Source organism: Lactuca serriola, chromosome 7 (assembly GCF_051521515.1).
Source record: "Lactuca serriola cultivar US96UC23 chromosome 7, Lser_US96UC23_V15, whole genome shotgun sequence".
Taxonomy (NCBI): Eukaryota; Viridiplantae; Streptophyta; class Magnoliopsida; order Asterales; family Asteraceae; genus Lactuca; species Lactuca serriola.
Genome location: NC_136414.1, coordinates 184,735,614 through 184,750,763, shown reverse-complemented (window position 1 = coordinate 184,750,763; position 15,150 = coordinate 184,735,614). Strand labels below are relative to the sequence as shown.

Genomic DNA, 15,150 nt, shown 5'->3' with positions numbered 1-15,150 from the left:
ACCATTTAAAGGGTGGACATTGTAAGATTAGCTTGAAAGGAAACTTTGTTTGCTAAAACAAGGTGCCACATATGACTCTACATTATGATTCAGGTATGCAATTGCAGCCAAGCCATGCAAGCATGGGATACCTCTCAACTGCCAACTTCTACATTCACATATCCTTCTGATTAGATCTAAATCAAATGCATCATTACCAAATCTTACTTCAAATTGTTGATTACCACTTGGATAAACTCCCCAAAATCTAAAAAAAAAGGTAAGTTAACACCCCAAATCAAATCAATCATTAGCTAATGTAAATTTAAAACATTATGTTACTCACCTTTGAGTTATATTATTATCTTTTAACTCCTTTCTAATTGTTGGGTAAATATCCAAATCCCACTCTTCAGCCATGATCCTTTGATTATGCATCCTCTCCATGGCCTAAACCCTTATTTCTTCCAACATTGTGATGATCGACTTTCTTCTAGCATCCCTGATTGCATTATTAAAACTTTCTAAGACACCATTTTCCATAGCATCATAGTTCCTAGCTCCCTTCTACAAAGAAAGCCTTTGACCAATATTTTGGTTCCCTTTCAATAAGATGATCATAGGTATTGGGGTTTAATTTCTTAATTCCATCCATGGCTTCTTCAAACTGTGGTATAGTGGTACTATTTACGGCAGCCCAAAACAATTTTTTGTAATGTTCACCATCAAACTTCTTCTTAAAATTAGCATATATGTGCCTAGCACATTGCCTATGCTCAACTTCTGGAATCCTTTCTTTCACAACTTCTAACAATCCCTGTCAAAATTAAAACATGTTGGTGAATGTAAAACTTAATATTAAACAATTAAAAAGTAAAAAGCATAAAGCAAAAAGAAACCAATCTAATACCTTATGTTCATCTGAAATGATAGTAAGTCCACTACCATTTCCCCCTCCAAGGTCATCCATGAGAATGTCAAGAAACCACTTGCAGTAAACTTTATTCTCAACATTTACCACAGCCCACGTGATAGGGTAGATGTTGTTATTCGCATCTCTACCCATTACTACAAGAAGCTCACCCTTACACAAGCCTTTCAATTAGCAGCCATCTACACAAATCACCTTTCTACATCCCTCTATCCAACCGTCCCTAACACCTTTGAAGCAGACATAGTACTTTGAAAAATATATAGTTGAGTCAGGCATGATGTCCACATCCATTCTTACCGTAAACCCTGGGTTAGACCTCATAATCTCCTCACCATAATGCTACAACCTTCCATAATGCTCAACCAAAGTACCTTTAATCTTAATCAATGAAAACCTTCTTGCATTTCTACACTGCCTTAAACTAACATTAATATTAAATTTTTTGGAAATTTTAGCTTTCATTTTTCTTAAGCTCATTTTTGGTCTTTTTAATATTTCATTAACAAAATGCTTCCCAATCCACCTATAATTCTCAATTGCTCCAAGTTTGAATGACCTGGAGCAATTGTGATCATCTTTCAGTGACTTAATTTGAAAAGAATGTTCGTCCTTCATCCAAGTGGCCCAGAGTCTAAATGGACATTTATGTGTTGTACCTTTGCTACATTTAGCTAACAACCTGTTCTTATCACTTTTTTCATACCATAAACTGTATCCATGTCTAACAACATAATTACCCAATAAACATTTAAGTTCATCGGGGTCAAAAAACTTCATACCTAGTATAGGAACCATCTTCTTCCAATTTTGGTTTGGATTATGGACGGGATACATTAGTTTCACATCAACTTCTTCGTTTGTTGCATATGTGTTGGAACCATCTTCTGATTTCTTGTTAGGACAAAGGGCATTAAGAAATGAATCATCAAGTGGTTTCTTACTTGACACCACTTCATCCTCTTCATGGTCAGGTAAAATCGCGTCCGAAAATGTAGAATCATCAACTTCCTCTTCATCCTCTACAACCGAATCATATTCATCAGGATTCTCCTGCTCGATCCAATCGAAAATGGGTTAATTGTACTGATCAATGTACACATTAATTCTTTTTTCTTGACTTCCATTACCAACCTCAAGGAACTCTCTGTAATCTCCTTCATTTTGAATTACTCCTAACCCTTCACTCAACCATTCATGTGGAAGATAGTAGTAAACATCCTTGCAGTTGATATTCTTTGTGAGCTTTTCAAGGAATGTAATGAAATCTGAAAATAGCATAGCGTTGAAGTTGACATCTCGTACAGATGCAATTTCTAGGTTGAAATATACAAGGGGGTTGGGGAAAATACACCATTATAGTGGACATCCACGATGAGGGATGATCCCTTCGTCATTACAGTCGAAGAAATAGAAATTGATTTCAATTGCAAATGTTCGATATTGAGAAAGGGGAACGACGGAATGAAAGCGGTGGGTTTTTTTGTTTATGAGCCCTAATTCCAATTACCATTCATATAATGTGTCAAAAATGCTAAGTAATTTCATTTAATGCCACGTAATACAACATAATGCCACGTAATATACCAAATTAGGAAAAACCTATGATCATCGGTCAAATCACCTTAATAAGTACATGTCAAACAAGTTCAATTGGCAAATGTATACGAAAAAAACATTGTTACCTTAATGTGTACAGATCCTAAACTACGTTACCTTTCTATTTCATTAACCCAAACTAAAAACGTTCATGAAATCATCTTAAACCGGTCATAAAAAGACAGACCTAAGGAACTAACAAAAAGTTGTAGTGGGACTAGTCCGATCCTAAAACAGAGGCTAGAAAAAAAACGGTATTTGTGAGAACATTTATTTTATTTTATGTGATTGTTTTCCTTGATGGAAATTCGCAGTTTCATCCGTATATGACGTTTGCTACTAATGAGCTATTTGGGATTAACTCATTAAAAGCTCGACTCGAGCCGAATTAAACGAGTTCGAGCTTAGTTTCAGCCTCATTTATTAAACGAGCTCGAGCCTAAGTTTCATCTTTCAAACTCGATTAGGCTCGCGAGCCTAAACAAGCCAATGCAAATTTATATAATATATGTTTTAATTTTAATTTTATATATTAATTTATAACTAATAATTAAATAGTAAATATCAAATAATTATAAACAAACTTTTTATCAAGCTTAAAAACAAAAATGAGCTTGGTATTTGACTATTAGCTAGGCCGAGCTCGGTCGCATTTAGTCAGGTCTCACAAACAAGTTGAGCCCGAGCCGAGCTCATGTAAAACTTGATGCTTTAAGAACTTGAGGGTTTATTTTAGTCTATTCATAGTTGTGTGCCCAGTTTGCTTGTTTCCAGGTTCTGAATTTTGATGATATGCTGAGTGGTTTAGATGCGCTCATAGCACAGACGCCTACTACGTGCTCGACAAAATGCCAGATCATATATGAAGTTCTAAATGCACTCACTTGGAGAAAAATGTGCCTGATGGGCTGGATTTTACAAGTATATTCTGCTTGATGTGATCATCAATCATCAACAATTTTACCCTCAATAATATCTCTTTTATTGGCAAACAAGCAGGAAATTACATATATGTTAATTTATTCACTAAAAAAAAAAACTTTTGTACCAATGACAAATACCAAAATGGTAATTAAAATGTTCGAAATTCAAAATGTAATGTTGTTATTTTTTTCTTTCATAGTTCTTCTGTAGTTCCGTTTCAGCAATAGTCTCCCCCATGTCTAACAAATGGAGGGTTTCAACACACTGATAAAAGTTACGTAAACTTGAAGCAGCATTGAAGTCGCCTACTCTTGATGACACCCCCGTCTTGAGATTATAAACATGGAGCCCATGAGAGAAAGTATTGAGCAACAAAGCTTGCGGATGCAATTCCAAAACACCTAAAATAAAAAGTTGATCTATTTTCAATTTAAAACCCACAGACCACGAAGCATCTCTCCATACCCGAATCCAACTTTCACTAATTTCACCATTACAAGAAATCAAAGCTAAAGAACCTTGGATGGTTGTTAGTCCCGATGTCGTCCAATTCCGAATGGACATAGGCACTGGAATCATATCAAAAACATGAGTGCTCAAATTGAATGTTAGTATACAACTAATGCATGCGTTTTTCTTTTCTCTTTGATTAATATATGTCACCCAATGCAACACTCCATTGAAAAAAAAGGAATCGTAACGGAAAATCTGAATCTGATTTTGATGTTTAGGGGAAGCAATCTCACACCATGTGCCACTCTTCACAGCATAAACAAATGAATTGTTGCCTTTGACATATGATATCTGGACAACTTTGTAGTCATCACTGATTGGATCGAATCCAAACCCAATCCCTCGCAACGAAAAGGGTTCAGATCTCTGAGGAAATTCAGGCACGATTAGTTTGCGCCTGATTGAAGGGTTCCATAGAATCAAACCTTTTTTAGTCCACAAACAGAAAGTTCCATTACATGAACCAATAGGTGGGCCAGAAGGGAACGGGACTTCTGTTGTTATATCAATGTATCCACGTTTGGGACACAAATACAATGCCAATTCCTCCTCCTCTCCATGTGATGTGTAAAAGAATTCTTGTTGTTTTTCATTTTTGTCATCGCTAATTAGATGAATGAAGTGGATTTTTTTGGGGGATCTAAGAGTGTGCATGCGTATAAAACCATGGGTAGAAATACAAGTATATAACGATTTAGAGAGTGATCTAAATCGGAGGAGGGATTTCGGTGGTAGTCTTGTAAATATTTCAACAATCAAATCTTCGCATAGATAATCCGACATCTGCATTTTTCCAACAAGATAAAAATCAGTTGCAATCAAAAACTAATAAAAAATTATTAAGTAATGAGCATGGTTATATATATATATATATATATATATATATATATATATATATATATATATATATATATATATATATATATATATATACACACACAAATATGTTTCTGTCCACATTGTGTCAAAAAGGTGTTGAGTATAAAGTATGTTGGTATTTCTTTACTAGAGTTAAGTCCAAAAAAACATGAAAAGAAAACAAACTACTTCAAATAAAACATATTTATGAGCAAAAACTATGTTGTTATTCTAGGTGTTTATGACTGAATGGTGTCAAATAAAACATCTCGAATATAAACTACATTGATATTTCTCCACTTAAACTAAATCCATAAAAAAAATTACATTGCTATTTTAGGTGTCATATTGTAGTAAAAGAATGTAGAATGCTGTAATAGAAAAGAAAATAATCCAAATTAGTAGATGTCATACTTGATATAAGTAGGATGATATTTTCAAAATTGGAAAGAGTATAATGAGTGTCATGTTATAACTATAGTGAACACACTAAACGATAAATTATTTTATTTTATTTGGTTACTGATGCTTCTGATTGAGCAGCATTCATTTCTTGCAAGCTATTATGACATGATTTATTTGTTTTCATGTATAAGGTAATAAGATGAGATGTGGAAACAATAGTTGTTTGTACTTTGTACCAAAAAAAAAAAGGTCATGGCTTTGTTTTTCACCGATCCACTAGAAATTCAAGTTTCAGCCTTAAGAACTAAAAGCATAAATCAGAATTACACATGAAAAATAAAACATGATTTATGTTCTTTAATCAAAAGACAGAGTTTCCCAATCATGAAACTTATCTATCATTCAATTAAAGCAAAAACAGAAGTTACCTCGAGTAGGAGAATTAAGAAACCGAAAACAGCAAATTCGGCCTTGGTGAGAAGTGAGAACTGGGATAAAGAGGAGAGGAGAGCGATTTTAATCATGAATTCGTGATTATCGGATTACAACGTTTTTCTGTTCCATATATTTCTCCATCAGCTTTTTTTTTTGTTCTACGCCTTTGGACTGCCAAAATCAACAGTGGGCCGACCCTTACACATATATTGATATTTTGCATTATGTGAATTTAGACCATAACATCCTAAGTTCCTAACAAACATATCAAAAATTCAAAACATTTTATAAGTTATTGAATACAACAACAATTAAGATTAAATTTAATTCTAATATCTAAGTTTTAATTTTATCTTTTCAGTCACGTTATTTTCTTGATGACTCCTGTGCAGCACCGACCAAAAAAGTAGTTGTAACCTCAACAAGATAACTGAAAGCCAAAATCGTAATAAAAATGCATCGAAAATCAAAATGTAATTTTATGTTTTCTTCGTTTCACAAAATGTTTCACTAATAAAATTTTACGTAGAGTTGAAGCAACATTGATTCGACTACTCTTGATTGATGGCACCCGCGTCTTGGGATTAAAAAAACATCGAGTTGTTGAAAATAAGTATTGAGCAACAAATCACCATTACTGGTCAGTTGTGGTTGCAATTGCAAAGCTCCTATAACATAAAGTTCATCTGTATTCATTTTAAAAGCCACAGACCACGGAGCATCTCTCCATACCCAAATCCAATTTACACATAACTCCTGTCGACGAGAAATCAAAGCTAAAGAACCTTTGATGGTTGTTAGTCCCATCGCTAACCAATGCTAAGTGGGTGCAACCTATCCAATTTTCATTCATGTTGTTTTTTTGATGACTCTTCTCGACAACTTAACAAAGATGTACATAGCTAAAACAGCCTAGCTCGGTGTACAACAATCCTGAAAGCCATACGGGAAATATCTCAGTAACAACAACCACCATAATCTCAACAACACAGACTACAGGGTCTAACATCCTACAATCCATAAGTCAACAACACATGGGGCAAGAAAAGATGAAGAAGCTTTGAATATATATATATATATATATATATATATATATATATATATATATATATATATATATATATATATAATATCCCAAAATTACCGAATAAAATTTTAACATTAAATAAGTCAAAACCATTGATGCATTATCTCAAAAGATGATTAGAGTAAAAGTATTATCAAAACATTAGAGTAATATCATAAATAAACATTGCGGAATAAATATTCAGAGGATGCAGTGTGATCAAATCGGGGTCTTCTGTTTAACACTGAAAGTACCTGGAAATGTTTAAACTACAAAACCATAAGCACAAATGAAACATCCCAAAATTGAAGACCAAAAATTTCATTTTAGTAATAGTAAAACCATCATCCAAAACGTGTTCATAAAACCTTAAAAGAAAATAAGAGTATATCTATCATTCTTCTCAATACATCAAAGTCAAATAAAAGGAGGTCATGGTGTGTGTAATGCGATCATCCCGAGTTTTCCCCTTCAATTCGGAAGTACCTGAAACATAAACTGAAAACCGTAAGCATGAAGCTTAGTGAGTTCCCCAAACACCTTATAACATACATATTAACATACGATGGGCCATGCCCGACAACCATCGGGCCTCGCCCGGCATCGAGCCCTACTTGGAACAGACCTGTCAGAACATGATGGTAAAAGATCTCACAATCATCCTGAAACACATATCTTTTATTGGAACCATGACCACCTTGCACCTTGCGGCTGAGAGCATCGACCACCACATTGACCTTCCCCGAATGGTAAAGGATCTCACAATCATAATCCTTCACCACATCCAACCACCTACGTTGTCTCATGTTCAAATGCGGCTAATCCATCAAATACCTCATTCTCTTGTGATCCGTGTAGATAGTACAATGGACCCTATAGAGGTAGTGTCGCCAAATATTGAGGGAAAACACCACAACCCTCAACTCCAAATCATGTGTAGGATAATTCGCCTCATGAGGCTTCAGCTGCCTCGAAGTGTAAGCAGTAACGAGACCCCTTTACATCAGAACTGCACCCAAACCCGTGATCGACGCATCACAATAAACCATAATATCCTCAAACACCCTCTGGAAGGGTCAGAATTGACGCCTCACACAACTTCTGCGTTAAGGTCTCAAAAGCTGCCTACTACTTAGACCCCAACGAAATGTGATGGTCTTCTTCGTCAATCGAGTCAATGGAACCGCTATATTGGAGAAATCCTAAATGAATCTCCGATTGTAACCTACCAAACCAAACAAACTCTAAATCTCAGATGGAGACTTCAGAACTTCCCATCTCATCACCGCCTCAACCTTGGGCGAATCGATCGGAATACTGTTTTGGTTGACAAGGTTCCCCAGAAACTACACCTCGCATAACAAAAACTCACACTTGAAGAACATCACATACAATCTCTCCCTCCTTAAGGTCTCCAATACCTACCTCAGAAGCTCCTCATGCAGCTCCTTGGTGATAGAATAGACTAGGATGCCATCGATAAAAAAAATCATAGACCGATCCAACATAGGTCTGCATATGCGATTCATGATATCCATGAATGAGGTTGGAGAATTGGTGAGCCCAAAGGGCATCACCATGAATTCATAATGACCATAATAAGTTCAGAAGGCCGTCTTCTACGTATCCTCCTCTCTGACTCTCATCTGATGATAACCCGAATGTAGATTAGTCTTGGAAAACCAAGATGCACCCTAAAGTTGGTCAAATAAATCGTCAATCCTCGGAAGTGGACAACGGTTCTTCACCATTTTCTTATTCATCTCCCGGTAATTGATACACATCCAATGTGATCCATCCTTTTTCTTCACAAACAAGATCGACGCTCCCTATGGCGAACTACTCGGCCGAATAAATTCTTTGTCTAATAGCTCCCGCAACTGTGTAGACAACTCCTGCATCTCTAAGGGAGCTAATCAATAAGGTGCTTTGGCTATCGGAGCCACACCAAGAACCATGTCAATCCAAAACTCCACATGTCTCTTTGGAGGTACTCCAGGAAAATCATCCGGGAACACATCTTGATACTCCCGAACAATTGGAACATTAACCACAGTCTCTTTACCCTTTTCTTGAGTATCCATAACATAGGAAACAAATCCAGAATCACCAACTCTCCCCCACTTAAGTCCCGGATACACACCAACTACTGTTCGCAATCAATCATTTCCCCATTGGGGCTCTACCAATCCATCTCCAAAATAACCTTGCTCTCATCCAGGGGAATAACAACCAAATTGATCGGATTTCGCTCGCTGAACAACTCCAAGACACAACCCCGATGAACCCTAGATACTCGTACAGGACAATCGTCGGCAGTATCAACCTCTAGTCTACAATCCAGCTCCCCCGGAGCATCGACAAACCTCTTGCTATGGTCAAGAGATTCAAAGGGTCGGGTAGCCCTTAAATCAAACAATACCAAAGTAGAGATACCGTTCACAATGAATGATCCTAAAACAAACCACACAGATATAAGCAGAAAATCAACATAAATAAAGAGATAAGGAGAAGATACATACCAGTCACTACATCTGGTGATGTACAAGCCTCCTCGGTTGTCAGCTGGAAAGCCCTACTCCTCACAACATATGCCTCTTCCTTGTTATGCCGGCCATCTGCAATCCACAAGGTTGCCGGAGCAGGTACTGCAACTGGTCCTACTGCTGCTAAACTTGGGCAATTGGCCTTCTTATGGCCCCTCTGATTGAAATGAAAGCAAATCAGAATAACTACCTGGGTGGTGGTGGTGTAAGTGCAATCCCTTCTGAAATGACCCGTTGTACCGCACTTGAAGCAGCCAAAACCACCCACCCTGCATGCCCCATTGTGCATCTTACCGCACTCATTGTAGCGGCTTTGGCCCTACTGGCCCCTCATCCTCGAGTCAAAAACCTTAGGCCTCTTTCCTGAACCCTCTAAGCTTTGAACCTAATCCAATTTCCTCTTCCTCTCCATCTCCAAGTCAATCTCCCTCACTCTGTCTCACGTTATCATATTCTCTAATGTCCTGAAACTGGATCGACTCACAAACTGTCGAATATCGTTCCTCAAAATCGCGTGGTACCTCGCCTTCATCATCTCCTTATATGCCACATACTACGGAACTAATAACACCCTCTCATGGAACATAGTAATGATCTTTGCTACCGTCTCAGTAGTCTGGCAAAGGTCCTAAAACTCCCTAGCCAACTGCTGGACCTCAATCACAAGTGAAAACTCAGCCAGAAATCTCGCCATAAAATCCTCCAAAGTCATCAACTTAATCGCCTTACCTCCCAAGGCGTGCCCAACCTCCTCCCACCAGTCTCGATCTTTGTCCTTCAGAAGACAGGATGCAATGCGGACCTTCGCCTCTTCATGACAAAGGCTAGATTGAAAGATGTTCCCGACGTCTGCTAACCAACACCTACTTATAATCGGGTCCTTCTTCCCAAAGACTTTCGGGGCTCCACATGCTCGAAACTCATAGAATGTCAAAGTGCGATCTCCCATCATCGTCACCATCTCATAATGAATCATCACCAACTTGGAAAGCTTTTGGAGGTATAAAGCTCTTAACTTGATGGTTCACTTTGATAGTGTTGGATTAGTGTCTAAGTCCATAACTATTTTGGTATGTACTTGACCCGATAGTGCATGGTCCTTTTGGGTTGCCTTCACCAAAGCAACTTGATAGGATGAATAATGGAGAGAAAGGATTAAATATGATTTATTAATATATTATGAGAATAATATATTAAAAGAGAAATCATATTGTTTAATTAATATTAGTCAAGAATTAATAAGAATTGAGTTTGTGACTAAAAGACATTAATTAAACTAAGGGACTAGAACTGTTAATTGTATGATAGTTGAATATTGAGCTAATGGACTTCATATTAAAGGGATGGACGAATTCTATGGGGAAACCCATTAGAAATCGTCCTAGGGCCTTTAAGAAAGGAGTCCATGGGTTGCTTAGGGTTTAAGCATCCAAATTAGCGTTTCCTTGTTAGATAACCCTAATAGCCTCACTATTTAAAGAACCCTTATGCCCCAAAAACGTGGTGAACAAGATCCTTAGGGTTTCCACACGTTTTGGGCAGCCTCCTTCTCTTCTCTTCTTCATCCTCTTGCTCTTGGTGTTTGTGAACCATTAGAGGAGTGATATTTGTGACTCTAAGCTTTCTAAAGTCATTACAAGGAGGAATTGTGATTGTTATTGCTACATAACAATCAAGGTAATATCTTAAACCCATTCTTATGTTAGTATGATTACTTGTATGCTAGAACTAGGGTTTATAGTCTTGGATGAATTGCATGTACAATAGAGAAACCTAGATCCAAACATTAGGGTTTGTATGAGCACATAGGATGTTCTTATGGCCAAAACCCATCGGTGGTATCAGAGCCTTGATTGGTTTCTATTGTATTGATGCCTTGTATGTTTGTTCAAGTTGCAAAATCGAGTTTTGAGCTCCCTGCCTGATGAACTCGGCGAGTACCATAGTGTACTCTGCGAGTAGGCCTCAACTCGGCGAGTCCAGTGTGGTACTCGGCGAGTTCGAGCGTCAGATGGAGCTATTTTCGGGATTTCTTGTTGGTTTACTCATGGATACTTGCCTTATCTGTTTTAGACAGTGGCGGACCGTAAGAAGGGCCAAGGGGGGCCATGGCCTCCCCGCTTTTAAGGCTGCTAATACCATTATATGTATAGTTTCTGTATGAAATAACTTCGATAATCAGTTTGGCCCCCTGTTTTAAGTTCACAACTAAATGTAATACAGTATCATTTACAAAATTTAGTGATTATCTAAGAATCTAAATAACACATTACGTTAACCACACATCCGAATACATATCCAAAAATCATTAATAAAACATCCGAAAATCAATGATAAAATAAAAATAAAAATCGTATTTTATTTGGAATTAGGAAAACAAGGAAACCATATTTCAAATGTATGCAACTCTTAACGCAAAATTTGAGTCTATCAAAACAAAAAACCTAGAAGATTCCAATTTCCATAAAAAGTCCAGATCTCACCGTAGATAATGCCACCCAAATGCATCTACTCCACCGGAATCTATCGCTGAACTTTCGCTTCTCCGTTTCTGTATCCTCTTTGTTGGTTTCCGGGCTTTTCCCTTCTTCCGACGCTTATCTCTCTTCTCGCCGGTCGCCGCATCACCCTCTCCGGTCTCCTCTCCGTCCCAGTAAGTTGTAACGATAATTCTTCCCTTTTTCGCTCTCTTTCTTACCCAGTTTTTGTTTCTTTTATTTTGTTTCTCTCTCTTGTTTATATTATGATATAGAATATGAGAAGGTGGAGTGTGATCATAGATGTATGATACAGGCTAAACTCTATACTGACAACTATGATTTGATTAATTGAAAATATGTCCTTTTTTTAATGAATCATATAAATTATATTTGTATTTAAAGTGTAAAACAAAAGAATAAATGTATTTATTAATATAAAATGGACTAATAGATATGTGATTTCATTTAAAGTGTGATGTAATAATAAAAATAAGTTTATGTAGCTTATAGTTTTATCAAAAATTAGTTGTTAATTTATTTTATTATTTCTTAACTGATAGTTAATTTCATTATTTATCGTACATATCAACATGAGAACACACTCTACTATTGATTGATTTTTTAGTAGTTATATTATTTAAACTATATGTCATAATTTTGAATCAAAATTTTCATGTTTATATAGTTTGTTTTGAAGTTTGATTTCAGCCCCCGAAGATATAACGTTTGTGTTCCGCCCCTGGTTTTAGATCTTTAAAATCCGATTTTATGCATATTTATGAGTATATCCTTGATTAAACAAAAGATAATTACCAATTGATTAGATAATAACTTCCTTATATGATTATAGTTGATTATTTGTATTAATTGGGTAACTTATTTTGCAAGAAATTGAAATTAGGTCAAATATAGATAATGATGAAATTAATTGTTTAATTTATATTATTTGTTATTTGATCCTTGTGTTATGAAAAGTTTTAATTTTCCCCTTTAGGTTTTATAGTTTAAATTTGAACTCAAAGTTTTGTTTTGAAATTTAAATGGTTGAAACCCTAATGTTTTTGAAAAGGTTTCAAAACTTGCCCTCAAGTTTTTGAATTTAAATTTTGATTAAAAGTTTAATTTTGATGTATATTTAAATTCTAAACCCTAATGTTTTAAAATGTTTCAAAAACTTGCCCTCAAGTTTTGGAATTTAAAAGTTGATTAAAGGTTTAATTTAGGAATGTTAAATTCTAAAACCCTAGTATTGTTTTGAAAAGTTCAAATCACACCCTTATGGTTTTATTAGTTAATTACGGTGTATAATTAAAAGAGATTTAATAAATCCATATAGTTTTTGGTTTACAATTGAATTAAAAGTATAATTATTAAATTTGACCACATAGTATTTTAAAAGTGTAAAATACACCCTATACTATATATATCATTAAAAGTCTAATATTATATATGTATGAGTAAAAGTCAGTCTTACCGTTAGTAGGCCTCATTCACGAAGCTGGTCTATAAGGGGTGTTTAAGGAAATTGCCTATAAAATGGCGATTGAATGGGTATCCACTCTTACCCACCGCACTCTTGACTAGTGGAGGGTCGTTAGCCGAACGGGTAGGATAGGACAAAAACCTTCCATTATAAGTATAATGAAGTACAAAAGTAACTAAATGTTTTACAAATTCCCAATCTTAGTTACTTTAGGCAAAAGTGAATTGATGCAATTCCATGAAATTACACTTTGTACCCTTGCAAAGACGTTAGTGGAGCGTGTGTGGTTCACCGGCACACTAAATGGTTCTAAGCAAAGGTAGCAAAGGGTGACTCAATGTTTGTCATAGTTCGGTGAAGCATGTGTGGTTAACCGGCACATCGAATAGGTGATTGTAACATGTGAGGGCACCATGTAAGTTTGCATGGTTATTCACATCTGCTTTGTGATCCTTGGTTGCCCAGTCACAAACTAGAGGGGCATATCGAGATTTAAACATGCCATTGAAAAGTTTAATGAATCTCAAAGGATCTAGGAGTTTTCAAAATATTTAAAACTTAATCGGTTTTCTTTTTTCATGGTGGAAAATTAGTGAATCGTCTTTCACTTACCTTCAAATGTTCTGCAATTTGGGTTACGGCATCCCTCTCCCGAGTTGTGGAATATTGTGTTGGGTCCTAGCCTTAGTATCTCATTTGGGTGATTTATTAAGGACTAAATCTATCAACTAACTTGAATTTATTTTTCTCCCGTTTTATAGATATCAAAGTACGACAACTATGGTCTTCCCAAATCCCGTGGAACAAGCATTCCACATGAAGATGATATTCCACGATTCGATCGAGGAACAAGAAATCATGCTTCACTTCCTCCACCTCCTCCAATCATTCTCCCTAACCCACAAGATCAAAGAATTGAAAGGTTCAATGTCACTAAAGCCCTATTGGAAATGAAACATGAAGATGATAAACCCGTGTGTGCCCACGTTCTAGGAATGAAATCACACATCGATAGATTGATAATGTTTGGTGCGTCATTCCCTGATAAGTTGGTTGTGAACTGGGTCCTGCAGTCACTTCCCGAATCATATAATGAGTTCAAAAGAAAGTATTATATGATGGATCATGACGAAAACCTCATTAACCTAACTTACATGCTCATTGCTACTGAATCAGAAATGATTTGGCAAAGCAATGGAGCGTATTTGTTGGGAAAGTCAACCAACCATGCTTCCGATGACGTTCTAGGAGAACCGACCTGCGTTTGCTGCCAAGAGAAAGGGCGTTGGATACAAGTCTGCCCTAAGAGCCTGAAGTGTCCAGAAGATGGGAGAGTCAAAGAGTATGGCTGTGCTTCAGGTAAAATCCACTATCTAACTCCATTAAGCTCCTATTCGTTGATTCTTAATACATAATGTGATGAGATTACATTTGAATGTTTTGCAGGATCAGTGAAAAGAGAAGAAGCTTGATGGAAAAGCAAGATGAGTCTAATCACAACGAAATGGATCTCGATCGCATGGACTTGAAGATTAGATTTTGAGCTTAGAAAGTTATGATAGAATTGTTAGGAATATTTGACTACATAGTTTTTCAGTTGATTTTGCATTGTAAGGACAAATGTTTTCTGCTGCTTTTATGAATAAAATAAATTTTGATTTGACTTATTTATTTATTTATTTATTTCCTTGCAATGAAATCGTTATGAAAAATTAATGTTTGCATATTTCTACAACGAATGGATAAGATTCTTAATTATGTTAATAGCGGAAATGTCAAGAATTTACCAAATAGGAAGAGTTTCTCATCGCCCAAGTTTCAATTAGACAGAAACTTGGAATCATGCAACTTGGTTGCACGATGAATGAGAAATTGCATATTTGGAAATTAGACTAATTCGTTGACAAAGTGTCAAGTGAATGAGTAGGAGA

General features: G+C 36.1%; 2 protein-coding genes across 2 annotated transcripts; both read right to left on the bottom strand.

Annotated features, from left to right (window-relative positions):
• Nucleotides 1–3,515: 3,515 nt before the first annotated feature.
• On the bottom strand, nt 3,516–4,707 carry LOC145062439 (F-box/kelch-repeat protein At3g06240-like). The gene has a single exon (XM_079010045.1). The coding sequence runs from the start codon at nt 4,598–4,600 to the stop codon at nt 3,614–3,616; it is 987 nt and encodes a 328-aa protein (XP_078866171.1). The 5' UTR covers nt 4,601–4,707; the 3' UTR covers nt 3,516–3,613.
• A 3,919-nt stretch (nt 4,708–8,626) lies between these two features.
• Nucleotides 8,627–9,538, bottom strand: LOC145064623 (uncharacterized). Its single transcript, XM_079012035.1, has 4 exons — nt 9,447–9,538; nt 9,233–9,384; nt 8,917–9,164; nt 8,627–8,833 (listed from the first exon to the last, which is right to left on the bottom strand). The coding sequence occupies exons 1-4, from the start codon at nt 9,536–9,538 to the stop codon at nt 8,627–8,629; spliced, it is 699 nt and encodes a 232-aa protein (XP_078868161.1).
• Nucleotides 9,539–15,150: the final 5,612 nt, after the last annotated feature.